The sequence below is a fragment of the Sander vitreus genome, chromosome 10, assembly GCF_031162955.1.
Source record: "Sander vitreus isolate 19-12246 chromosome 10, sanVit1, whole genome shotgun sequence".
NCBI classification, from domain to species: Eukaryota; Metazoa; Chordata; class Actinopteri; order Perciformes; family Percidae; genus Sander; species Sander vitreus.
This window is the reverse complement of record NC_135864.1, coordinates 5,641,206-5,666,401: the sequence shown is the minus strand read 5'-3', so window position 1 is coordinate 5,666,401 and position 25,196 is coordinate 5,641,206. Positions and strand designations below refer to the sequence as shown.

The 25,196-nt window shown below is 40.0% G+C and overlaps 1 protein-coding gene across 3 annotated transcripts; it reads right to left on the bottom strand.

Annotated features, from left to right (window-relative positions):
- Positions 1-1,067: 1,067 nt before the first annotated feature.
- LOC144524074 (uncharacterized) lies at positions 1,068-19,738 on the bottom strand. 3 transcript variants are annotated; one of them, XM_078260052.1, is made up of 8 exons: positions 19,436-19,738; positions 17,623-17,780; positions 13,432-13,688; positions 11,360-11,447; positions 8,641-8,753; positions 8,111-8,248; positions 7,779-7,869; positions 1,068-1,373 (listed from the first exon to the last, which is right to left on the bottom strand). In XM_078260052.1, exons 1-8 carry the CDS (start codon positions 19,524-19,526, stop codon positions 1,335-1,337), a joined length of 975 nt encoding a protein of 324 aa, XP_078116178.1. In that variant the 5' UTR covers positions 19,527-19,738; the 3' UTR covers positions 1,068-1,334. The 3 variants fall into 3 exon arrangements, with proteins under 3 accessions (XP_078116178.1, XP_078116179.1, XP_078116180.1); XM_078260053.1 differs by having other exon boundaries at positions 7,779-7,866; XM_078260054.1 differs by having other exon boundaries at positions 13,432-13,583.
- Between the last annotated feature and the right edge of the window lie 5,458 nt (positions 19,739-25,196).

Genomic DNA, 25,196 nt, shown 5'->3' with positions numbered 1-25,196 from the left:
CACTCACTGAAGGCAGTTAATATATAGTAGAGCTGCAACGATTAGTCGACTAATCGATAAGTCGATCGACATAAAATTAATCGCCAGCTATCTTGATAATCGATTAACCGTTAAAGCAATTGTTAATGCAAAAATAACAGATCAGCCTCTCAAATATGGGGGTTTCCTGATCTTTTCTGTTGTTATTAATCTGAACATTGTTGGGCTTTGGACTCTTCTCGCCGGACGGAGCAACGATGCATCTGCAAAATAGCATCGGGAAGGAACTTGTTTTTGGTTGGAACATGTGTACGTTCAAAGGTTGTGTTAGTCGTGCAATAAATCGACCGGAGTTTAAAATTCCAACACAAAGAAAGCGGAAGGTAACGGACATCCGGACGAAAAGAAGGACATACGGCGGAATTTCTGGCAGCAACGGGGCAATCCCGGAAGTGGAAGGTCGTGGATATAGACTAGCTTTGGACTGACAAAACAAGACATTTAAAGACCTTGGACTTTGATAAACTGGGATGGACGTTTTTCACTATTTTGTGACATTTTATAGACCAATCGGTTCATCGAGAAAATAATCGTTAGTTGCAGCCTTAATTAGAGTTTAATATGTAATGTGACATATCTGTGCTTCAGATGGATTTCCCAAAACATTTGCTTTGTCTGTACATTGTACAGACCATGTGTGCATCATATGGTTCACATATGATGAAATGTCATCATTAATCTGAGCCGATATCACCTTACATATGTTTTAGATTCTTGTTGACATCAGATCTCCTCACTTATCGCTAAGTGAGGAGATCTGATGATCAGCGTCGAGATGTACCAGGTCCTCAGCGGGAGGAACAATCAGCGGAGCTTCATTTTGATCTCAGCAACACGTTTGTTGTGTCGTCTGCACACCAGCTGCTGCTTCCCCTGTGAGGATTCATTGGCAAAACAACAAAAGAGAAAACATTCTCAGGTTTTTTTGCTCTTGTTAGTGGTGTTGATTACAAGGTCAGAATAATGGACAATTACAGGAAAATGTGACTTTAGGAGCGTTAGCCACATGTGATGTGCATGTGTCTCAGTTAAAGGAGGACAGCAGCACACTGTGCATTTTTAATTCAGTCATATATCATGAAACAGATTCTTTTCAAGACAGGTGAACAATAGTGGGGGCAAAAAGTAAATGTATGGTTTCACAGGTATGTTTTTTCCAAGGTTTTTTTGGTTTTTGCGACAATGACTGGGAAGTATTCCACGAAGCTAACCGCACACACAAACATCTAGTGGTTATCTTCTGGAGAAGGTGGGGAGAGAAAAAGAAGACGAGGCCAGGCTCCAGGCTTCTGTCCTCAAGGAGGTTTTTGGTATCCGTTGATAGGGCTCCCTGCCTGAGGACAGAAAAATAAACTGTAAGTGAAGACGACAAAGACAATAAACATGAAGTATGTGCAAGAATGGAAATCAGAGAGAGAAATGCCTTGAGGGGAAATGTTCCAGTAAGTAATGGCAGATCTATAGACATCTAGATATCAATATTAAAACAGGGTTTAATTTGGCTAAAACGTGTACGGTTTTTAGATTTCTAGGTTGTAGGCTCTAACTACATGGTGAAAGAGTTACTTAAAAGGCTGTTGAAACGAGCACATGCAAGCTAAATGAACGCACTGGTTGCACAAGAAGACTGTCCTCCCCTGAATAATGCTCCCATAAGTCGTTTGTTCACGCAGCAATTACATCTCGTACATAATAGCGTCACCGTTTAGTGGCCGTAGTACGTAATTATGATGGGAGTAGTCTCGCAATGCCAGACCTTCCTCCACCGCGCTGCGGAAGAGGGTCTGGCTAGTCCACACATCATTCTGGGATGGGAGAAAAACGTGCCCTAGTTTATTGGCATTTCTTTAAACCAATCACAATTGTTGACGGTGCAGCGGTGCCTCTGCAAAATAGCCTCGGGAAGGAACTTGTTTTGGTGGAACACGTACATTCAAAAGTTGTTTTAGTCGTGCAACAGAAAACTCAGATTGGACAGATAGTCTAGCTAGCTATCTGGATTTACCCTGCAGAGATCTGAGGAGCAGTTAACCATAGTCCTCATTAATCGACCGAGGTTTAAAATGCCAACACAAAGAAAGCAGGAGGTAACAGACATCCGGCCGAAATGAGGAACATCCAGCGAAATTTCCGGCGACAACTGAACAATCCCAGAAGTGGAACGTTGTCGATAGAGACTAGGCGAAGCCAAACTTATGCTAGCTAGTGAGTGAAACCACAGCACTTCAATGTTTAGCAACTAAGAGCAATACTCATGTCTACAGAGTGTGAATCTACAGCTGGTAATGTGTTTTATCATGGTTGTCTCCGGTGGTCACCGCTCCTCCAGCAACATTCCTCCCTCTATCTTTTTAGCTCTGCAAAAAGAAAGCACCCTGCATCATCATCATCATCTGCATTCAATCAGAATAATTATCCTAAGAAATTCAGTGCAGAGCCTGTGAGAGGTGAGGGGAATGAAGCACAGAGGCTATTGGTAATCACCTCCCTCCAGTCGTTATTAGTCATCTCTCTGCTGCTTTGGAAGAGGGACCCGGACGGCTTGGGAGGAAGCCATGTGCAACAGACAGATAGACAGACAGAGAAAAAGCCTGATGTGACTCCGGTGCCCAGAAAGTATCAGCGATCTCTCAAGGCTTTGGCAGCACAGCAGCTCCTCTGGGGACTGGCACACGAGAATCAGCTTAAGTTCTGTCTGTCAGGCTTGCTCTTATCCACAGATTTTTAAAAAATACTGAGCTTGTCACTCTAAAGATGTGGGAGCTTTTTAAAAAATCCCCAAAGCGGACAGCGAACACCTTTTGGATTCTTCACTATAAGTATGGAGTGTTTGAGGTCCTGTCAGGATTTGTAAATGCTTCCTGCAGAAGCTCTTTGTTGGGTTCCTGTTTGATTGCAGAATAGCTTTGCAATCAAAAGTTTCCCAAAGCCATCTAACTTTTGTAAAGCAGAAAGAAAAAAGAAGAAAAAAAAACACTGATTAGACTCCAGTACCCATGAAGTATCAGTTTTATGAATGTTCTGGCAGCCCTACAGCTCCACAGGGGACTGGCAGCTGTCCTCAGATGAATGTTTTGTTCTAATTTCACCCGTGAGATTTGCACTTTGTATCCGATCCAGAGATTTTAAAAGACTGAACTGGTCACTAAACATAAAGGATATTTTCTAAACTCCAAAGGCAGCTACAGTATGCACCTTAGCCCTGGAAGCAGGGGCACTGTATAGGGGGGAAAGTTAGGACAATTCCAAGGGCCCATGACTGAAAGGGGCCCCAAAAATAGGTAAAAACTAATATAAAATTATTAAACCATCATCCTTCAGTATATATATTTCAAATATAATAATAAAATTAATGATCTCTTTGTTTGTACTTCTATATTGACCGACCATCCCCCTGTATCTGCATGAAATGGTTTGGTCCTGCCTTAGCGTACTCACTCAGTGACAGTGTATAGTTGCAGTCAGTAGATGCGCCAGAACTACAGTGACCACGATGTTACCAAGTAACGTTAAATCAAAATCTGGTTTTCAAAAAAGGAAAGAGAGACAAGAGAGAGAGGAAAGACAAAGGAAAGGGTGTCAAACTGTAACCCAGTTTTTCACCAAGAAAGGTGGGTAGCCTATAGTCTGTGAGTGGTATTAACCTGTTGGCTTAATGTCCATAGTGAAATAAGCTAGCTAGCTACAGACTAGTGTTAGCCTACATTTAATCAGTGCAGGGAAACGTTTAGCAAGATATTCATATTAAATCATTGTCCCTGCCCCTTTTAGCAGACTTAACAACAGATGAGTCAGCAGCACCCCAGTCTCCCCCTAACTGTGCCCCTCCCTGTGCCAGTGAAGAAGGTGAGCAACATTGTGTTCAATGACATGCCAGTTATTTGAGAGAAAAGTTTGGGTTTCCAGGAGTCCTTTGTTTTTATTCATACCTTTTAATCTGATGCTGTCTGTTATGACCATATTCCAAACCTCAAAACCTTTTGCTTTAGTGATCACTTGATCTGTTTTGTAGCACTATAATAACCCTGGTGTGGAAATTCCATTTTACCTGTCCACTTTATTTTCTTGTTGGCATATATGTGCAGCTAAGTTAAAAAAAATCTGCTGTTTTCATTGTTTTGAGAGGATGATGTTAATTTATTTTGATTGAAAAGTTAATATATATTTAAGTTTGTTCGTTTTTTAATCTTTCATTAATAATTATAATAATAATGAATTAATAATAATAATAATTTTTTGTTAAGAGAATTATCCATTTTGTCAAATTTTACAATAAAAATACATTGAGACTGTAAAAGATGACCTTCAGCACATTTTTTATGGTTGCTTTTAATCTTGCATCAAATAGTGAACTGCATGTTAGACTTGCATTCATGTACAAATCACCAGCAGTAAATATTGTGCTAGTACTAGTATTGAACTACAAGAAGCAAGACAGTTGCTAGAGTTATGTAAAGCTTTTGACGGGACAGTTAGGTCCTAGAGATGTGGTGACAACAGCTGCGCAGAGGGGGCCCAATTAGATTTTTTGTCATGGGGCCCAAAATTGCTGTCGGCGCCCCTGCCTGGAAGGTTGATAATACAGATGTATTTCTTATATATTGATTATACTGATATTACAGATACTATTATGTTATAAAGACATTGAATACCTATTAAAGCTTGTGAACATTTAAGATAAGAAGCATCTATTGAATTCAAATAATAATTCTCTGGCATTTTCATTCACACACCCATTCAATGTTGGACTCATTTTTGTAGTTGTGGCCATAAGTTCAGTTACGATAACATTTTAGTCAACAAAGTAAAAGCTGAGATGTGGGAACAAGATGACATCTCTACAATTGGTTTAAACATGAAAACACTTTAGCCGGATTGTCTAATTTTCTTATTTTTTTAGGCAAAACCAAAGTGAGAACATCAAAGTGTTGTTAATAATCCGTTACAGGAAATCTTATCTGAATGTTTGTTTTCTTGTTTCTTGTAAAGATGTCGCTGCACTCTATCTCCGCAATGAACTTGGTGAGTACAATGTTATTATTTCTGATGGAAAATTGCCAAAAACTACAAATATAAGACCCAAGTTTTAATATATACTTGAATTACTTTTGATGCTCATCATTTTTATTAAAAAAAATATTGATTTTCAAAAAGGGACAGATCAGTTTAAACTTCAAATTCACCTATTTGTATGTACCTATAAATCAATGTTTCCAGCTGAAAAAAAGATACTGATCATCCCAGTTAACAGTAAAGTAAGTAAGTAAAGACCTATTTCACCAAGAAACGGTCATAAATGTTTCAGTAATTCAAACTAATTGGAGTGAAATGCATCAAGCTGCTGATTATGCACCATGCCTCCAACTAATTTATAAGAAATAAATAGTTAAACTGCAGAAGTTTGAGAAGAATTGTTTTTCTAAAATCTAACTTGTGCCCAGATTCTGTATGATTGTTTGTCATCATTAACAGTGTTTGTTTTGAATACTGAAATAAATTCCCACATTTTAGAACACACAATTAATGAGCCATATTCATAGTTAACCTATGTGCCGCCTAGTGGCTGTTAGGCGATATGACAACGTCTTCCACCGACACACACGATCCTTCCAACACGGTTTCACGGCAGTTCATGTAATTGTCACGTTATTTTTAATCTATTGATTCGTGTACAACAACACGTTTATCTCGTTTTTTTCGTGGTGGCCAGCACGAAATGGGAACCATGAAAGGACGCCTCACACGCCGGGAGACGTGCAATAATAACAGGATGGCGCAGCTTGGGTTTAGGAAAAACACAACGGGGAAAGGACGCCTAACACGCCGAGAGGCGGCTGCGGGGGACGCGCGACAATAACGGGACGGTTGTGATTAGGAAAACAACGGGGAAATTACGCCTCACGCGCCAGGAGACGGCCGCGGGGGACGCGCGACAATAATGGGACGGTTCTGATTAAGAAAACAACGGGGAAACAAAACCACACATGGGACGCGATCCCTGGTTTCCCGGGTGAAAGTCCTGTATTGTTTGACCCATCCACCACCCCAACCAAACTCCTCCCTACGCGGATTTTCAGCTTTTCATACTACTCCCTACCGTATTTGTGCTGTGATCATGAAATATGCTTCCCACTGAAATACATTACTTTTCATTTTCGTGCTGGCCACCACAAAAAAAAACAAGAAAAACGTCCCTGTGAAAACGAATCAATAGATTAAATAACGTGACCATTTCCCGAACTGCCGTGAGACTGGGTTGATCCTTCGTGCTCCTCGTCTCTTCAGTGCTGCTGAACACTGTATGGAGTCGTATGTCTTTGTTCAAATACACAGCAGGCAGACAAAATAAAAACACTGATGAGACTTCAGTGCCCATGAGGGTTCGGAGTTTTTTGAAAATCCTGGCACCAAAACAAACCCACTGCGGACTGGCAGCTGATCTGAACTTCAGTCTCCGTTCCAGAGATTTTAAAACGTGGACTGATTACTCTAAAGATACTCGTCCCTTCTCAAATCTAAAAGAAACTGTAGCTAAAGGGCAGAGTACGAGTAAAAGGGACCTGAAGGAGGTCTTCTCCAGGAAAAGGACAGCATTGGTTAATTGTTTGAACAGTTTTAGACATCCCTTTAGAATGGATAGATGGATGGATGGATGGATGGATGGATGGATGGATGGATGGATGGATGGATGGATGATGGATGGATGGATGGATGGATGGATGGATGGATGGATGGATGGATGGATGGATGGGTGGATGATGGATGGATGGACAAAACATATGACTGAAAGATACCCTGTGTTTGCTCATTAGATTCCTCTTTAAGGAACATTCTGCGGTCACCCAATGATTGCATAAAGGCTTTCAAGCTACTTTTTAAAAGACAAAAAGACTGATGAGACTCCAGTAACCATAACGTTTCAAAGCTCTGGCTGTATGACATCCCCTGCAGGGACTGGCAGTCGCACCCAGATGATTATTAGCCCTGATGAGTTGATTGAAAGAAAATCAATCGGCGACTATTTAGGTAATCAATGAATAGTTTTAGTAATTTTTCCAGTACAAACGTCAACCGTTTTCTGGTTCTAACTTCTCAAAGCTGAGGATTTGATGCTTTTCTTTGTCATGTACAGTATGACAGTAAACTGAATATCTTTGGATTTTGGACTGAATTACATCTTCCTGGTCTGTGGTAAACAAAGCATTTTTCAGCATTTTTTGACATTTTACGGACAAAACAATACATCAAATAATCAAGAAAAAAAGAATTATTCGATAACAAAAATAGTCATTCGTGGCAGCCCTACTTCACATATGAGTGCTGAACTGTTATGGCTCCATATTTGGTTTCCAAAGAGATTTCAGTATCCCTTCCATGTACATCAAAGTTTCTCTTTACTTTTAACAGTCTATAGAAAAACACACTTAACCACCCCTGTTCAAGATGTATGTCTAAATTCTGGAAGAACTGACAGCAGAGCAACTCTTCTGGGAATTGGCAACCGTACTCAGATGAATATTCGCCCTCCCTAATAAATCTCTAATATTTCACCCCTGAGGTTTGCATGTGTCTCCCACACAAATATTTTAAAACACTAAACTGGGGGCCTCTGACATGTAGAGGGACTCTGCGGAACATTTCTTGAACCCATTGCAAAGAGTTTGTGAGCATGATGAGACCTTTGTGATTTTAGCCATTCAGCATATGGCCGTTAAGAAGTAGAAATATTAAACTGGTACCTGGTTAAAGAGCTCTGCATACGGCATGTTTGACTTCTCCACCTGAGACTCCAAGTCAGCCACTGCATCTGCATCCCATGATGTTATACTGCTGCGAAAGAAAGGAAGGTTAGACGTGTTGTAAATACTGTAATGTCCTGGAAACCATGTAGGAGTGGGCCACAGTGGAAAATGTATAACAATGATGGGAGATGATGAGGAATTTTGTGTTCTTTACTTAATGCCCTGTTGGAAAACACTCCAGGGAGGATTCCTGGCAAAAAAGATGCGCGGCTTCATCATAGTGATAACTTTACTATATGTTGCATCTGTGTGTCTGTCTTCTTTCTTACCCGTCACAGCCTTGAGTGTCCTGTAGGGGACAGACGACGCTCTGTGTGGGACTGTCATCATGTTTCTCAACCTTCTTTTTCAATTCGATGACCTGTCGCAGCAGAGCGTCTCTCTCCTCCATCAGGCAGTCTTTGAATCTGTGATTAAAGAAGGTTTAGACAGTGAGATATAGCCTGTAGAGATATTTGGTGGGGGAAAAAAAAAGGTTTTACATTTTGTCTAATGTTGAGTTCACAGATAGGGTCTCAAAGCCTGCACATTTTTGTGACTCACGTGAAAAACAGACACAATACATACAATGGACACATTAAGTATGTGTGCAGGGGTGTAGCACAGAATTCTGGGCCCTGTAGAAAGGCATTTTCTATAGGCCCCTCCCCGCATCCACAGCTATTCATTCTAGCATATTTTTGGGCCCTCCTCACATGAGGGTCCTGGGTAATCAGTCCCCCCCCCCCCCCCCCCAGTCCGACGCCCCTGTATGTGTGTAGTATGTGTGATTGTAAATGTTCAGGGAGAAAATACCCACTTCTTGACACAGCACATCCAGTAACGCTGTTGCTGACAGAGCCACTCAAACTGCTCCGCTGTCCCCTGCAGTTTCCTCAGACTCCCCTGATTCTCCTGCTGCAGCTCCCTTACCTCAAAGACAAGACAACATCACTTTATATTCCTCGTTCCACCAGGATGTGATCGAGGCAACAAGAAAGCAGGAAATAAGGAAAAAAAATACTGTTGAACTCAGTGGCGTCATCTGGAAAGATGAGCGAATGCAACAGGGTTAGACTTCATCTCCAACTCCCAGGACATTCACAATATTTCACTGGCTTTATCCCCAGCAAATAGATGTTCTCATTAAGTGACTGACAGGGCGGTCTGTTGTTTTGTTCTGTTGGACTTGTGTGGCTTTCGTAGGAGAGATAATTGTAGAGCTGGATTGTTTGCTGTTTGATGGACTGGTTGAAACGGTGGCCAGGAAGGGAGTGAGTCTTTGAAGCCAAGTGTAAATAACAAAATCCTGACAGTGTGTAGGAATGTAACACTAATGCCCAGACTCAACACACATTAATACAAATCTAATGCCAGAAAAATCTGAATCAGTGGAGTTCTCTGGAGTGGTTGTAGTTTTTCAAATTTGGCCACAGTTCATAAATTTGAACCTTGAGGTTTCATGTTTTGTGAGATTAATTATTCAAAATCCGACAGCAGATTTGTTATTCTCTGTTTGTAACTGGCGCGCCGACACGTTGACCTAAACTACCCTAAGAACAGAGTTAATCCATTACTTCTCGTAGCAGGATGATGTTGTACTGCATTATGTGTGGAAGAGTTGGCTGCATGTTTTGACAAAGAGAAGTGCTCCACAATGTGGCGTCCACATTAATTATAAAACCATCAAAAGTACATTACTTATCTATTTACGCTCAAGCAGACAAGACCAAAGAAGCAGTGTTGAACAAAGTGTCCAATCCTGTCATCTGCTGGACAAAAAGTCACATTACAACTACCGACTTCTATGTCGTGATACTGGTGGGTATTTAAATGTTGGGTTTGTTGCTAATTAACAGTCTTGTATAAAGTACTTGAATGCAATACTTGAGTAAAAGTACAAGTATCTTGCCAGAAAATGACTTTGGTAGAAGTTAAAGTCACCTTTTAGAACATTACTTGAGTAAAAGTCTCAAAGACACTATCAGTTCTTATGCTTCCTCCTCTTCTTTGGTTTTGGCCCATGTTTTTTTTTTGTAGTAACGAGTAAATAAAATGCTAGGGGAAATGTAGTGGAGTAAAATTATACATTTTATTAAGGAAATGTAGTGGAGTAAGTAAAAGTTTCCTGAAATATAAATAACGAAGTAAAGTATAGGTACGTGAAAATTCTACTTAAGTACAGCAACAGAGTATTTGTACTTTGTTACATTTCAACCAGTGGTGTAGTCTAATGTATTGTACTGGGTATACTGTACTGTTTATAAATATATTGGCCTATATATATATGGGCCAGAATCTGCCTTTGGGGAAGGGGGGTCTGGGTCTCCTCCCCCAGGGTTATTTTGAGCGTCAAAGACTTAATTTCCTGCATTGGGATACACTTTTATGCACCAATTTATGGTGGAAGTACCTTTATTTAGCCTATGCCAAGAAGAAAAACACAGATGACAATTCAAAATATATCAGAAATATAATGGAAAGTATGTTGTTGTGTGTCATTGGGCCTTTTTGACACGGAAATCCTGGAGCTTTCTTAGTGGGTATGTGGTGTATACCTGCGTATCATGTAGACTACACCACTGATTACAACACTACTAATTCACGTGTGTGAATAATCTCATTAGGGATGAGTCATCATGTAAATAACCATTCATTGGTTACATCTTATTAATATATAGTCACACAAACTCAGCCCACGATGTGCAAGCAGTGGTTTCGGATTGTCTGAATATTTACACTTCACATCACAACCTTGGCATACTCGTTCCTTTTTCGGTTTCATTTTTCAGGTCCATCGGAGTGTCGTATGTGATGTAATGAATTCACTGTGTATTTTTGTCATGCTGTGATGGACAATAGCACCTCAAGCAGTTTATACCGCCAATTATTTTCTTCATGTCACTCAAAGATGAAAAGTACTGTTGTGCTGTCCCTATCGCAATTGTTCGTAAACAAGAAACCTGATATGAATTTCGATTTTCAAACTCCAAGCAAACTAGTATCATGTATTTAGGTATGAAGGGAATAGTTCACCCACCAAAATGTGTGTTTTGAATAGAGCTGAAACAATTGACAGAAAATAAATGGGCAACAATGTTTACATTGATTAATTTTTGTGGCCCTTGTGCATCCCTTTAAAAAAGTTACAGAAATGTCTGGTTCCAGTTTCTCAAGAAGTTACAGAAATGTCTGGTTCCAGTTTCTCAAATTTGAACATCTGTTGGTTTTCTCAGCCTTCTTTGATGGTAAAATTTCATATATTTTGGTTTTGACTGTCGGTCAGACACAACGAGCAGTTTAAATATGTCAATTTGGGCTTTGGGAACTTGTGACGGCCCTTTTTCACTTTTTTATGGCATTTCATAGACCAAATGATTCATCGATTAATCAAGAAAAATAATTAGCAGATTAATTGATAATGAAAAGATAATATAATAATATATAGAGGAATATATGTTTAGGAGTTGCTGTTTGACTCTGTCAGACTCTCACAGACCCAAAATGTGCCAGAGCTGCATTCAATTCTGTTCCCTTACCTCCTTCTGATGAGTGGAGCGTAACTCCTTCAGAGTTTCTGTCAAAGTTTGGTTGGTGTCCTGTAGCTCCTCCAGCTCCACTGTCTTACTGTTGGGGACAATGACAAAAAGATGTTATCCTATCTGTGTGTACTCAACACTTGTTGTGGCCGGTTTAATTTGACCAGAGTAGAGTCATATCAATGTAGTTGTCTGCATTGTGTTTGTAAGTTGCAAAAGCTGAAAACTAACAGAAAACTAATTTAAATTGACCTTTAATCCACTTTTGTTATAATGATTTTTTACATTTTGGCAAACTCCATTTATCCGATCTCTTACATTAATACACAAAAACATAACTACCCTTACCTCGACAATAATATCATTGCTTTCTGGTTAAAATAATGAATGTTTGCTTCATATGGTGCAGTATAACTTATTTCTTTAACTTATGGGAATGGGAAGAAACATTATTTCTAACACCAATTATTTCTAACACCTAACTTTTTGTCATTGGTAAAAATGACTGAAAGGAGAAAGGAGTTGCATGAAGATGTTTCATTTAAAGTTTAAATATAATATATGTTTGGTGCTCCGAGTGCTCTTAACTAAAATAATGTTTTAGGTTTTTTCTTCCACTGATTTTTCTATTCGGCGGGATTTCTATTCTCAACCCTGCATGCTCCTTGCTGTCACAGATTTATTTCCACAATTGTATCAATGCATTTAATGTTAGATGCAATAGGAATTTTAAAGGCAAATATAAAACATATACATATTGACCTTTCTGCTAATGTTAAGATTGCTTTCATCTTCTTGACTTGTCGGCTGGAATCATAATGTGGTAATGCATTCTGACACTAAGCCAACTCTCCGCAGGGATTTAAAGTCAGCAGATTGAGGCACGGCGCTGGATTTCTGCTGACTTAAAAAAGGTCCGAACTCAATGCTTTCATTCAGTCTTGAGACAACAGTTTGAGATGAAGTTCTTCTCTGTGGGTTTGCAGAGCAGCTGGTGACAGCTTCACTTGGCTCCAGTTTGCTGGAGATGGTAATCAAACGTTAGCGGGTTTTTTTATTCATCTGAATGTTTCTTTTCTTAGTCTGCGGCCTTATCTGGGTTAATGTTTGTTTTTATATTTTGTTCGGTTTAAACAGCTGGGTGGAACATGGAGGAATGCGTTTGAATCAAACCATCAACAATTCAACATGGTTAAAGAAAACAAGGAAGTCACCGCAAGCTTGACACGTCCTCATCTTAAGCACAGTAAAGTATGCTTGTGCTTTTAATTAAAAAGGTGTGCACATTGGACACTGACAAGTGGGTACATTTAAGACCACACACTCAAAGTGATTACCACCAGCATTGCTCCTGGGATGCTGCTATGTGGCTGACCACTGCTTCAATGCAGAGATTGAATTTCACTACATTGTACTGGACGATTGTATGCGACAGTCTCTTTTTCTTTCTTCTTTCTATTAATAAAACGGTTTAAAACTATAATGAAATATGATTTTTCTGGTAAAGATCGAATGTGCTTCAGTCTTAGACAATAAAGTGAATTTAAATCATAAATATCGATTGCTCTGGTGCTGTGGGAAATTCCGCCGGATCACACTCTTTTCGGCCGGATGTTCGTTACCTTGCGCTTCCTTTCTGTTGGAATTTTAAACTCCGGTGGACTCATGAGGACTATGGTTAACTGCTCCTCAGATCTCTGCAGGGTAAATCCAGACAGCTAGCTAGACTATCTGTCCAATCTGAGTTTTCTGTTGCACGACTAAAACAACTTTTGAACGTACATGTGTTCCACCAAAAGTTCCTTCCCGAGGTGATTTTGCAGCGGCACTGTGGCTCTCTCCGGGGCTTAGCGCTGCCAAAGATGATTGTGATTGGTTTAAAGAAATGCCAATAAACCAGAGCACGTTTTTCTCCCATCCCGGAATGCTGTGTGGACTAGCCAGACCCTCCTCCGCAGCACTGTGCAGGAAGGTCTGGCAATGCGAGACTATTAAGGATGAAACTAAAGATTCAATTTTATCATGAATTATTCGGTTCATTCTTTTTCAGAAAGCATGAAAAGTGGGCCTACCTGCGCAGCTCTGTCTGCAGGCTCTCCGTCAGCGCAGCTCTGCGCCGGGCTTCACTGTGTAGCTCTGTCTGGAGGCTCTCTGCCACCACAGCTCTGTGTTGGGCCTCAGCATGCAGCTCCTCCACCAGGCCCTCCAGCTTCACCTCGGAGCTCTGCAGGCACAGCATCTCTGAGCTGACCTGCCGCAGCAGCTCCGTGTCCTGGGAGCTCGCCTCCGCCAGCAGGACCACACGCTGCTGCAGCAAGTTCACCAGGTCCTGCAGGCGAGACACAGGCGAGACACATTCTCACACGTACAGATAGGTAAGGACTCCATAACAGTCCACATAGATTTTGGCAAAATGTTTTTACACAACCAAATTCTATTTCATGGCTTTTATTGTTCATCAACTACTACTACTTATCAACTATTTTATAGAATGCACTCTAGTTTTCTTTCTTGTCTCTGCTAAATTAAGTTACCTAATTCAATTCAATTGTTTTTATAGTGTCAAATCATAACAGGAGTTATATCAGGATATTTTACAGATAGAGTAGGTCGAGACCACACTCTTTAATTGACAAAGACCTAACAATTTCCCCAAGAGCAAGCATTTGGTGCGACAGTGCCTTTTTACAAGCAGAAACCTCGGACAGAACCTGACTGTTGGTGGGCGGCCATCTGCCGCTGCCGGTTGGGACACAGAGACACTGATACAGATATAGAGAAATATGATTCATAAATATTATAGCAGTTGGTATGATGAACAGTGGCAAAATAGTAACAATAAAGATAATAGAACTATGACTTACAGAATGTAATAGCTTCATATCATCTGACACAGATGCTTACATAAAGGTACATGAACCCAGAATATATATAAATGGAACATATTAACTCTGCATATTAATCATATATTACTCAGTACACCCTGACCTTTTAAGATCTCCCTGGAGATGTCCTGATCGTAGCATTATCATCTTACACAGACTTAAGTGATCAAATCAAAGACACCTACTGTATAGGTCAGAGAGTTTGTGGCAAGCCCAAACCTGACACTATATCAAATCTATGTGGGGAAAGTGAGTGAGCCACACTCTCCAAATCTCTAACAAATACCACTGAGGTCTCTAAAGTTCTATGTATCATTTTGTCATGTGGATTGTTTGTACTGGAATTTTATTATGCTGGTCTGTTCTACTCTATTGCACGTCTGTCCGTCCTGAGAAAGCGAACCCTCCTCAGTTGCTCTCCCTGAGGTTTCTTCCAAATTGTTTTCCCTGTCAAAGGATTTTTCGTGGAGTTCTTCCTTATCCGATGCGAGGACAGAAGGTGTCATATGCTGTACCAATTGTAAAGCCCTCTGAGGCAAATTTATGATTTGTGATATTGGGCTAAATAAAAATTGGACTTGACTTAAACGGAGGAGCTGCTCATTTTGTTACTATGAATCAGGGATTAATCTTAAAGGTCAAAAGTAATAACTGGAACATGAAAGAAGAAGAGATTCTGTGTTTTCTCTCGTCTTTCTTTTTTCCCCTGGCCTCTAAAAGTATTAAAATAAAGCAGTCAGCAAAAAGAATTTAAAAAAAACCCAAAAGGTTGGTAACCAATGCCAAAACCTCTGCATTTACAGTATGTTAACACTGGCACTTACTCGTAGCCTAATTCCAGTGTAATTTCAGTAATGGCAGCATAGGTGGCAGACTGGTATGGTCATGGCTATGTGCATTTAAATGATGGGATTGTAATGAGGTTAAACACTACAAAATTAAATGACACAGATTGGACAGGAGTTGGCCTTCAGGTAAGTATTTCCTAACAAGACTGCCACACCAACGTCTGAGGTTAAAATAGAGCTGAATGTTGTTTTGGGAATCATGATTTGATCGCTCATAGTGATCAGCTAACTGCAGCTCTGTGGAGCTTTTTTAGCCTTTTTGAACTAATAGTTTTGGTTTTATGGCACATTTAGTGTCTGGTTCATTCCCAAGCTGAAGCATGCAGATTTGGCAGCCAACAAAGCTCTGATAAATCCACTGTACACTACCTTTCCTGCACCAAACAGCAGACAACATTAGAGGCTAGTTGGTGAAAAAGTGGAACTTTAGCAGTTAAAGAGCCAGATGTTTTTCTCAGTAGTTGGTAAACTAACAAAACAGAACAGAGCAAACATTTGAGTGAAAACTGGAATTAAATGCATCAGGGGGACAGAAAAAGACTCCACGTGAATGTTAACGTTGCTCTGTATGTGCTGAACGCCCTCAATAAGCAGGCCCGGATCTAGGCATAGCCATTCTATGCACGTGCCTAGGGCCCATTTGCCACTAGGGGGCCCAGTTAGAGGGAAAAGTCAAAGTATATTTGTTTATAGTTTTAAAAACAATTTTAAAATCTAAATTTTAAATCTAACACTTTATCTAAACTTGTATAGTTTTAATAAAAAGTATATATAAAGTAAAAAACGTGGGAAAATGTGTTTTTGGTTCCGTATGTTAGCTAGCCATAAAGGTTACACTACCACTTTTCTGGGATGCTTTCGGTTAAAAAAAAGAAAAATATAAAAGAATAAAGAAAACAACAAAGAGGGGCTTTACACAAGTCTGTCTCAGTTCCTTCAAATAAGCCTAAATTAGATGCTTTAAAATACCAAAATAAATTAAAGCTGCAAGCAGCGTTGGACGGGACCACAGGCTCCATGCGCCTGTGTATTTGCACGACCGTCGGATATCGCAAACCATCACGAATCAATCAACCATCATGAAAAAGGAACTCTGCTGAGTTCAATGATACCTCACACAATAGTCTACGTCAAACGGGTCACCAGTTATGAAAGGGGTTGTGGCTTAAGCATAGGGGGCGGGCCAAACCATGACCAATGACAAAAGAACTCTCTGCTGAGTTCAATGATACCTCACACAAGACTCTACCTTAAACGGTTCAAAAGCCATAAAAGGGGGGCGTGGTTAAAGAATAGGGGGCGGCTCAGTATTACATAGACGTAGCCCACACATTATAAGTTTCATGTATATCGGATGATGTTTGTCATATAAGGCGGATTTCCTTTTGCCAGCGGGGGATGCTATGACCAAAAGTCAATTTTGCCCTGTAGATGACCTCAGGTGACCTAACCCTTGTCAAACATGAGAAATTTCGGGCAGATATGACAATGTACACTAAAGTTACAACAACTTCTTTGTTCATCGATAAAAGCTCAAAATGGCCACCATGCCACGCCCACACCGTTTGACGAAAGGTTTTTCTTTTAATAATTTTTCATCTTTAAGGTGATACAGATGGTACAGACCAAATTTGAAGTCCATCGGATGAAATCTCTAGAAGGAGTTCGTTAAAGTATAGCATCTTGACTTTTAGGTCTACTTCCTGTTGCCACTAAGGGGCGCTATGACTTCAATATCAGCCTGTAGATGTCCTCAGGATTGGACTCTTATGAATCCTGAAAAGTTTCGAGCCAATTGGACAATGTACACTCAAGTTACACCCACTTCCTGTTTCGAAGGCAAAACGCACAAAATGGCCGCCCCGCCACGGCCACGCCCTATGACGAAAAGTTTTTCCTTTAATAACTTTTCATCTTTAACCTCTTAAGATGGCACAGACCAAATTTGAAGTTGATCAGATGAAATGTCTAGGAGGAGTTTGTTAAAGTATGACGTGGAAATGGCCAAAATCACACTAATTTCCAACTTTCAATTCAACATGGCAGACTTCCTGGTGGGTTTAGGGTATGGATCCAATGAGTTTTTTTGTACGTCTTGACATGCTACATATGTGTACCACGTTTCGTTAGACTGCAGGGACAACATTTTTGTAGGGGGCGCTAGCCAGCCATTTTTGTGCGCCTATTCCCGAAACCCTTAAAATCCGTACATTTTCTCCAGGTTTGATGCGACCACCAATTTTGGTGAGTTTTTTAGTATGTTGCCCCTCCAAAAGGTGATTCATTTGCAGGAAGAATAATAATTCCTTCAGTTTCAATAGGGCCTTCGCCGCTGTCGGCGCTCGTATTAGAGCTTTTTTTTTACTGGAACTGTTGCCTGCTGAGTCTGAAAACATCACTGATGAAAGAGGTGCAAGTGAACATAAACAGTAAAGTTTCTGTAAAACCAATGAGCTGAAAGATGTTAAAATGCTCAGAAAATACAAACTCAAAAAGTCTGATTATTTCTTTTAAACCCTGATCTGCTGACCTGTTGCTGGTGGATCCTGCTGATGAGTTGGTCCTCTCTCATCCTGAGCTCCATGTTCAGCTGCTGCTGGTGGAGGAGTCGAGCAGTCGCAGCTTCCAGATCATTCTGCAGCTTCCTCTCCCTGTCTCTGGACATCAGAAACTCCCTGTCGAGCACGGCTGCAGCCACAAACAACAGACCCAAATCATGTTTGGGCCGCGAAACCATTGCTGTGTAGACAATTTTCATTAAAACAGAAGATCTGCTGAATGTGTGCCACTTGGATGTGTTTTAATGAAAGGTAATGAAAAAGTATGTTGTTTTTTTACTGCTCACAGCATAAATTAACCATAATGTTTGAAACAATAACACTTTAAATGGAGGAGTATGTCAGCTGCTGACATCTCTGGCGTTGAAACATTTTCCTCTCACTGGAGTTTTTAGGCATTCCCACTCCCCTCACCTCATCATGCACTTATGTGTCCCTAATACGTTTTACACACATTTACATTGGACCTCAGCTCTGTGGCCGTCCTCATTTCTCACTTTAGTGTCCATAACATGTGCATACCTTGGCTACAGTCTATCATTAGTGTTGCAACTCCAACCGGTCATCAGCAGAGGTTGATAAAGCCTAGATTTCAAAATGTCTTGCACAATTAGGCGTTTTCTTATATTTTTTTTATATATTGTGTTATTCACTTTTGACTATATACCGGTACTTAAAATAAAACCCTTAACAAAGACACTCTTGACAAGCAGAAACAACATTCTTAATTAGAAATATCTATCTTAAGTGGCATGTGTGCAAATTTGATTCTGATGGTTCACAGCTGGCAATCCAGTCCTTAATATTTAATAGCATCATAATCAGGTGTATTGCCATTGCATGGAATTTGCCTTGGTGTGTTAGGCGCATACAATAAACATATGAAAATGAAATGAACAAACAAACAATAAAGTACTGCAACAGATAGCAAATATGTACAGTATAACTCTTTTAAGTGTGTGTGTGTGTGTGTGTGTGTGTGTGTGTGTGTGTGTGTGTGTGTGTGTGTGTGTGTGTGTGTGTGTGTGTGTGTGTGTTCAGACCTGATGTGTTTGGTTGCCATCTGGCTCACTGCTTGAATAAATAGGAAAACTACAGCTTTTTCTGACTTTTGTGGAATCTTTGTCTTTCTCTAGTCAAATACGTTCACTTGAGGCCTCTAAAAGATATTTCATACTTTTATGCCTTCAGACATGTTTCACTTATGGTGCTCAAACCTAATCTGATTACTTCAGTGAAGCTATAATGGCGTATTGTCACTGTGGCGTATTGTAACTGTTTTCATATGATAATTCAGTGAAATGTTATCTCGTCCCCATTAACTCTGACAATATCATAGCAGTAAATGACACACTTTTACAGACAATGAGGCACAGTTCACTTTCAAGTCATGACCTTTGAAGCAAGTTGTTGTATTATCTACTACGGATGATGTGGGGAGGTTAATCTTTCACAGGTTAATCTTACCTCTTACCTGTCTGTGAACATCAAACTAATACATTACAAAAACGTAAATAAGAGGAAGTATGAACTCTTAGACACCACAGTACTATGTGTCATAAATTACACTTTGATTAACATTAGATTGCATTACTCTGGTATTCATCAGAATGTCTGAATTTGCACTTATTGGTGCCTCAAGTGCAATTAATACAACTGTGAACTGAGGAGACAAAAAAATAGAACAGACATAAAAGATTATATTGGCAGTTAACATTAGACTGAACCAGTAACGGCTCTGAAATGTAAATGCTTAACTTTATTCTCAGAGGTCAAATGAGTTACCTTTATCATAAGCCAGGCGGGTGCACTTGGCCGTCAGATACTGGATCTGACTGTAGTCTTCGTCCCTGTGTCCTCGGAAAAACCTCCTCATGCTCACCAGTGTTTGAACTGCTCTCTCCAATCCCACTCTAAAGCTTCTTCCCCCTTCCCATGATCCCTAGGGCAGGGCAGGTGTGTCCCGCATGGTCAGATAGGAGACAGTGTGCATATTTCCTGCCATGTTTCGCTCTCCCTGTACAGACAGTCGCACCTACAGAGGGCAAGTTTAAGCATTAATCCAAGCTGCTGTTTTCATAACATGGAGGCGAGGCGTGCTGCTTGTGTGTGTGTGTGTGTGTGTGTGTGTGTGTGTGTGTGTGTGCGTGTGCGCGTGTGTGTGTGTGTGTGCATGCATGCATGTTCAGACCTGATGTTTTATTTGCCATCTAGCTCACTGCTTGAATAAATAGGAAAACTACAGCTTTTTCTGACTTTTGTGGAATCTTTGTCTTTCTCTAGTCAAATACGTTCACTTGAGGCCTCTAAAAGATATTTCATACTTTTATGCCTTCAGACATGTTTCACTTATGGTGCTCAAACCTAATCTGATTACTTCAGTGAAGCTATAATGGCGTATTGTCACTGTGGCGTATTGTAACTGTTTTCATATGATAATTCAGTGAAATGTTATCTCGTCCCCATTAACTCTGACAATATCATAGCAGTAAATGACACACTTTTACAGACAATGAGGCACAGTTCACTTTCAAGTCATGACCTTTGAAGCAAGTTGTTGTATTATCTACTACGGATGATGTGGGGAGGTTAATCTTTCACAGGTTAATCTTACCTCTTACCTGTCTGTGAACATCAAACTAATACATTACAAAAACGTAAATAAGAGGAAGTATGAACTCTTAGACACCACAGTACTATGTGTCATAAATTACACTTTGATTGACATTAGATTGCATTACTCTGGTATTCATCAGAATGTCTGAATTTGCACTTATTGGTGCCTCAAGTGCAATTAATACAACTGTGAACTGAGGAGACAAAAAATAGAACAGACATAAAAGATTATATTGGCAGTTAACATTAGACTGAACCAGTAACGGCTCTGAAATGTAAATGCTTAACTTTATTCTCAGAGGTCAAATGAGTTACCTTTATCATAAGCCAGGCGGGTGCACTTGGCCGTCAGATACTGGATCTGACTGTAGTCTTCATCCCTGTGTCCTCGGAAAAACCTCCTCATGCTCACCAGTGTTTGAACTGCTCTCTCCAATCCCACTCTAAAGCTTCTTCCCCCTTCCCATGATCCCTAGGGCAGGGCAGGTGTGTCCCGCATGGTCAGATAGGAGACAGTGTGCATATTTCCTGCCATGTTTCGCTCTCCCTGTACAGACAGTCGCACCTACAGAGGGCAAGTTTAAGCATTAATCCAAGCTGCTGTTTTCATAACATGGAGGCGAGGCGTGCTGCTTGTGTGTGTGTGTGTGTGTGTGTGTGTGTGTGTGTGTGTGTGGTGTGTGTGTGCGTGTGCGTGTGTGTGTGTGTGCATGCATGCATGTTCAGACCTGATGTGTTTGGTTGCCATCTGGCTCACTGCTTGAATAAATAGGAAAACTACAGCTTTTTCTGACTTTTGTGGAATCTTTGTCTTTCTCTTGTCAAATACGTTCACTTGAGGCCTCTAAAAGATATTTCATACTTTTATGCCTTCAGACATGTTTCACTTATGGTGCTCAAACCTAATCTGATTACTTCAGTGAAGCTATAATGGCGTATTGTCACTGTGGCGTATTGTAACTGTTTTCATATGATAATTCAGTGAAATGTTATCTCGTCCCCATTAACCCTGACAATATCATAGCAGTAAATGACACACTTTTACAGACAATGAGGCACAGTTCACTTTCAAGTCATGACCTTTGAAGCAAGTTGTTGTATTATCTACTACGGATGATGTGGGGAGGTTAATCTTTCACAGGTTAATCTTACCTCTTACCTGTCTGTGAACATCAAACTAATACATTACAAAAACGTAAATAAGAGGAAGTATGAACTCTTAGACACCACAGTACTATGTGTCATAAATTACACTTTGATTAACATTAGATTGCATTACTCTGGTATTCATCAGAATGTCTGAATTTGCACTTATTGGTGCCTCAAGTGCAATTAATACAACTGTGAACTGAGGAGACAAAAAAATAGAACAGACATAAAAGATTATATTGGCAGTTAACATTAGACTGAACCAGTAACGGCTCTGAAATGTAAATGCTTAACTTTATTCTCAGAGGTCAAATGAGTTACCTTTATCATAAGCCAGGCGGGTGCACTTGGCCGTCAGATACTGGATCTGACTGTAGTCTTCGTCCCTGTGTCCTCGGAAAAACCTCCTCATGCTCACCAGTGTTTGAACTGCTCTCTCCAATCCCACTCTAAAGCTTCTTCCCCCTTCCCATGATCCCTAGGGCAGGGCAGGTGTGTCCCGCATGGTCAGATAGGAGACAGTGTGCATATTTCCTGCCATGTTTCGCTCTCCCTGTACAGACAGTCGCACCTACAGAGGGCAAGTTTAAGCATTAATCCAAGCTGCTGTTTTCATAACATGGAGGCGAGGCGTGCTGCTTGTGTGTGTGTGTGTGTGTGTGTGTGTGTGTGTGTGTGTGTGTGTGTGTGTGTGTGTGTGTGTGCATGCATGCATGTTCAGACCTGATGTTTTATTTGCCATCTAGCTCACTGCTTGAATAAATAGGAAAACTATGACTTGTCCGTGCACAAATTGAATGTTTGAGCTGATGTTAAATGCAAATTATCTTTTAAAATTCTCCCCCAAGGCATCGAGTGCTGAGGGAGAGTTGAAGCAAGTCAGGCATGTTGCATCTAGCAGGCAGGCATCTTTATAGCAGCAGCCTCCGGTTAGTTCTTTTATAATATAGGATTGCGTATATATTATATATATTGCAATATAGGAAAGGATTTTATGGGGGAAAATACTTTTGGTACTTTCATTTAATAATAATTGATGTATCAAACATGTTAGTATTGTGTGTTAGTAGTTTGCATGTAGAATATAATGGTAAACTGTTTAGTTTTTGCTAATTTCTCATGAGATACTGTACCTAATCCTACTCCACCCACTGCTAGCGGCTGCTAGATTGTTGACTGGTAGCAGAAGGAGGGATCATATCTCCCCGATACTGTCTTCTCTTCACTGGTTACCGGTCAAATATAGAATCGATTTTAAGGTAATGTTACTTGTTTTTAAGGCATTACATGGATTGGCCCCTTTATATATTGCTGATCTCCTTACCCTACATCACTCCTCCAGGAACCTAGAAATCGTCTAATCAGTTCCTTTTAGCTATTCCAGTCTTGGATGAAAATAAAGGGAGGTCGTGCCTTCTCCGTTTTGGCCCCGAGACTCTGGAACAAACTTCCCATTCGTATTAGGTTCTCTTCTTTAAGTCTCGTCTTAAAACACATTTTTATTCTTTGGCGTATGATTTAGTTTAGGGACATTTGTATAGAAGTGTGTTGTTTGTATGATGTTCATTGTGTCTGTATTTGTATTGTCTTCCTTTGTTTTTATAACAATATAACTCTATGCAGCACTTTGTTCAGCCTAGGTTGGTTTTAAATGTGCTCTATAAATAAATTGACTTGACTTAAAGAAGTCTGATATATGCATCCTATGATTGTGTGTCACCAGTGGTACATTTGTAGACTGGGTAAACCCAGCCCGATCTGCCGGCGATTTGATTTCTCCCTGCAGCTCAGGCTGGAAACCTGTACATTCATCTATCCTGCTTCCGTTACAATTTTGCGGGGACCAATCACAAACTGGCTTATCCACCTGGCGCGCTATTGGCGGGTTTAACACGATGACGATAGAGAAGCGACCAAGCAGTTTCTTGTTTACATTCAAAATAGCAGCAACCCGTTGATGCCGCTGTCGCTGCTACGTCACCCAGATCATTGTTCTGATTGGTTAAGGACTATCCAATTGCGTACAGAGTCATTTGAACTATGCCTGTTGATCACACCTCTTGTGCAGACTCCCCAGACTAATGTTCAATCTTAAAAGATTGAGCTTGGTCTGGTGATAGCCAGACTAGTACATTTGCACATTTACTCCAGTACTGCAAGTACAAATTTGAAGCTCTTGTACTTGACTTGTACTTTACTTATACTCTACGTTTCATGCCACTTTCTTCTTCTACCTCTACCTTTCTACATTTCAGAGGGAAATATTGTACTTTTTACTTTACCACACTTATTTGACAGCTTTAGTTACATAATTTTGTCAAGGTGTTACTTTAGAACTTGTGATTGGCATTTCTCACTAATGTCACAATATTTACAAACCAATCAATCGATTATGGAAGAAAATAAGCCATAATGAAAATGTTCATTAGTTAGCAGCCTTATATAAAACAGTCAAACATTTGCTACAACTACAACAGTAAACAGTAAAATCCCACATTTACATTAATGCATGAGTAATAACAATCTAATGATATAAAATATAATAGTTTAACAGTCACAGGGGACATTTTTCTGCATTGAATACTTGTAATACTTTAAGTAAATTTTTCTGATTATACTTTGCTTAAGTGACATCTTAAATGCAGGATTTTTTACTTGTAACCGAGTATTATTGTACTTAAGTAAAGGATCTCAATACTGACCTCCACCGCTGACAGTCACTGTGTGCTGTAATGCAGATGCAGAGCAAGATGCAGATTGAAAATTCTACTTACTTCCAATCATTACGATAACACATTTAGAAGACTGTGTGTGTTGTTTTCCAGTCTTTGCATGTAATTTATTGATTTCATAACTAAGTATTGATTTTGTAAATGAATTATTTCTTTAAGGTTTTGGTGCCATCCCCTAGGCAGAGCAAGAGACCACACAGAAGATTACAGAAGTTACTTTTTAAATATTCTCACTTCTAAGTGTGAAGTTGCTGCTGCTCGTTGGTGCCAGATATGTCTATAAATGAGACACTGCGATCTCACTTTACTCTTTTTTTTTCTCTTCTCAAAATGTGTTGACAGTGTCTAATTGTATGAGACTTTGCATGTTGCTGCTAATACTTATACCATCATATGTGATGCCAGCAGAGGGAGACACAGCACAGCTACTCCTCCCAGTCTACGGTCACGAAAGAATGAATTACTTTGTATGGTTGTGTCTGTTCATTATGTACTTGTACCTCTTTTCACTAAAAGAGAGGGACACATTTGGAGTTGTTATTATTTATCGGTTATTATACCCACTTGAGATCAAATTGGGCTGTATGTGCCCAATAAATTAAATGAGTTTGACACCCCCCCCTACCCTGAGTAAAATCATTACTAACACTTTACTTGAAGGTATCTACATAAGAGTGACACCTAACCATAACTTGTCATGACAAAAACCGAATGACACTTACTACAAGAAGCGTTATGTCATAAACGTTTATACTTGTTTATAATGTTTATGACACGTTCATGACAGTGTCATGTCACTCTTATGTAGATACCTTCAAGTAAAGTGTAACCAAATCATCCACTAAACTGGTGAAAATCAAGTTGACTTCCCTTTAATATGAAAGATTTAAAATTAACGAAAAACATCACTATCTATGTTTAAAATGACCTCCTTCTACATTACACAATGAGATGTTTTGACTCCGGGTTTTTTTCTAGTAATGGGCTGATTCTCCATAGGGCACTGAGTGCTGCTGAACAAGACAAACTAACTAGGCCACGCAGATGAT

Coding starts and splice junctions, on each gene's coding strand:
- LOC144524074 (XM_078260052.1), bottom strand. CDS start 19,526: ATGAGGAGGTTTTTCCGAGGACACAGGGACGAAGACTACAGTCAGATC. Junction 8,249..8,640: donor TGGATGTGCTGTGTCAAGAA/GTGGGTATTTTC, acceptor CTTTAATCACAG/ATTCAAAGACTGCCTGATGG. Junction 1,374..7,778: donor ATGCAGAGCTCTTTAACCAG/GTACCAGTTTAA, acceptor TTCTGTCCTCAG/GCAGGGAGCCCTATCAACGG.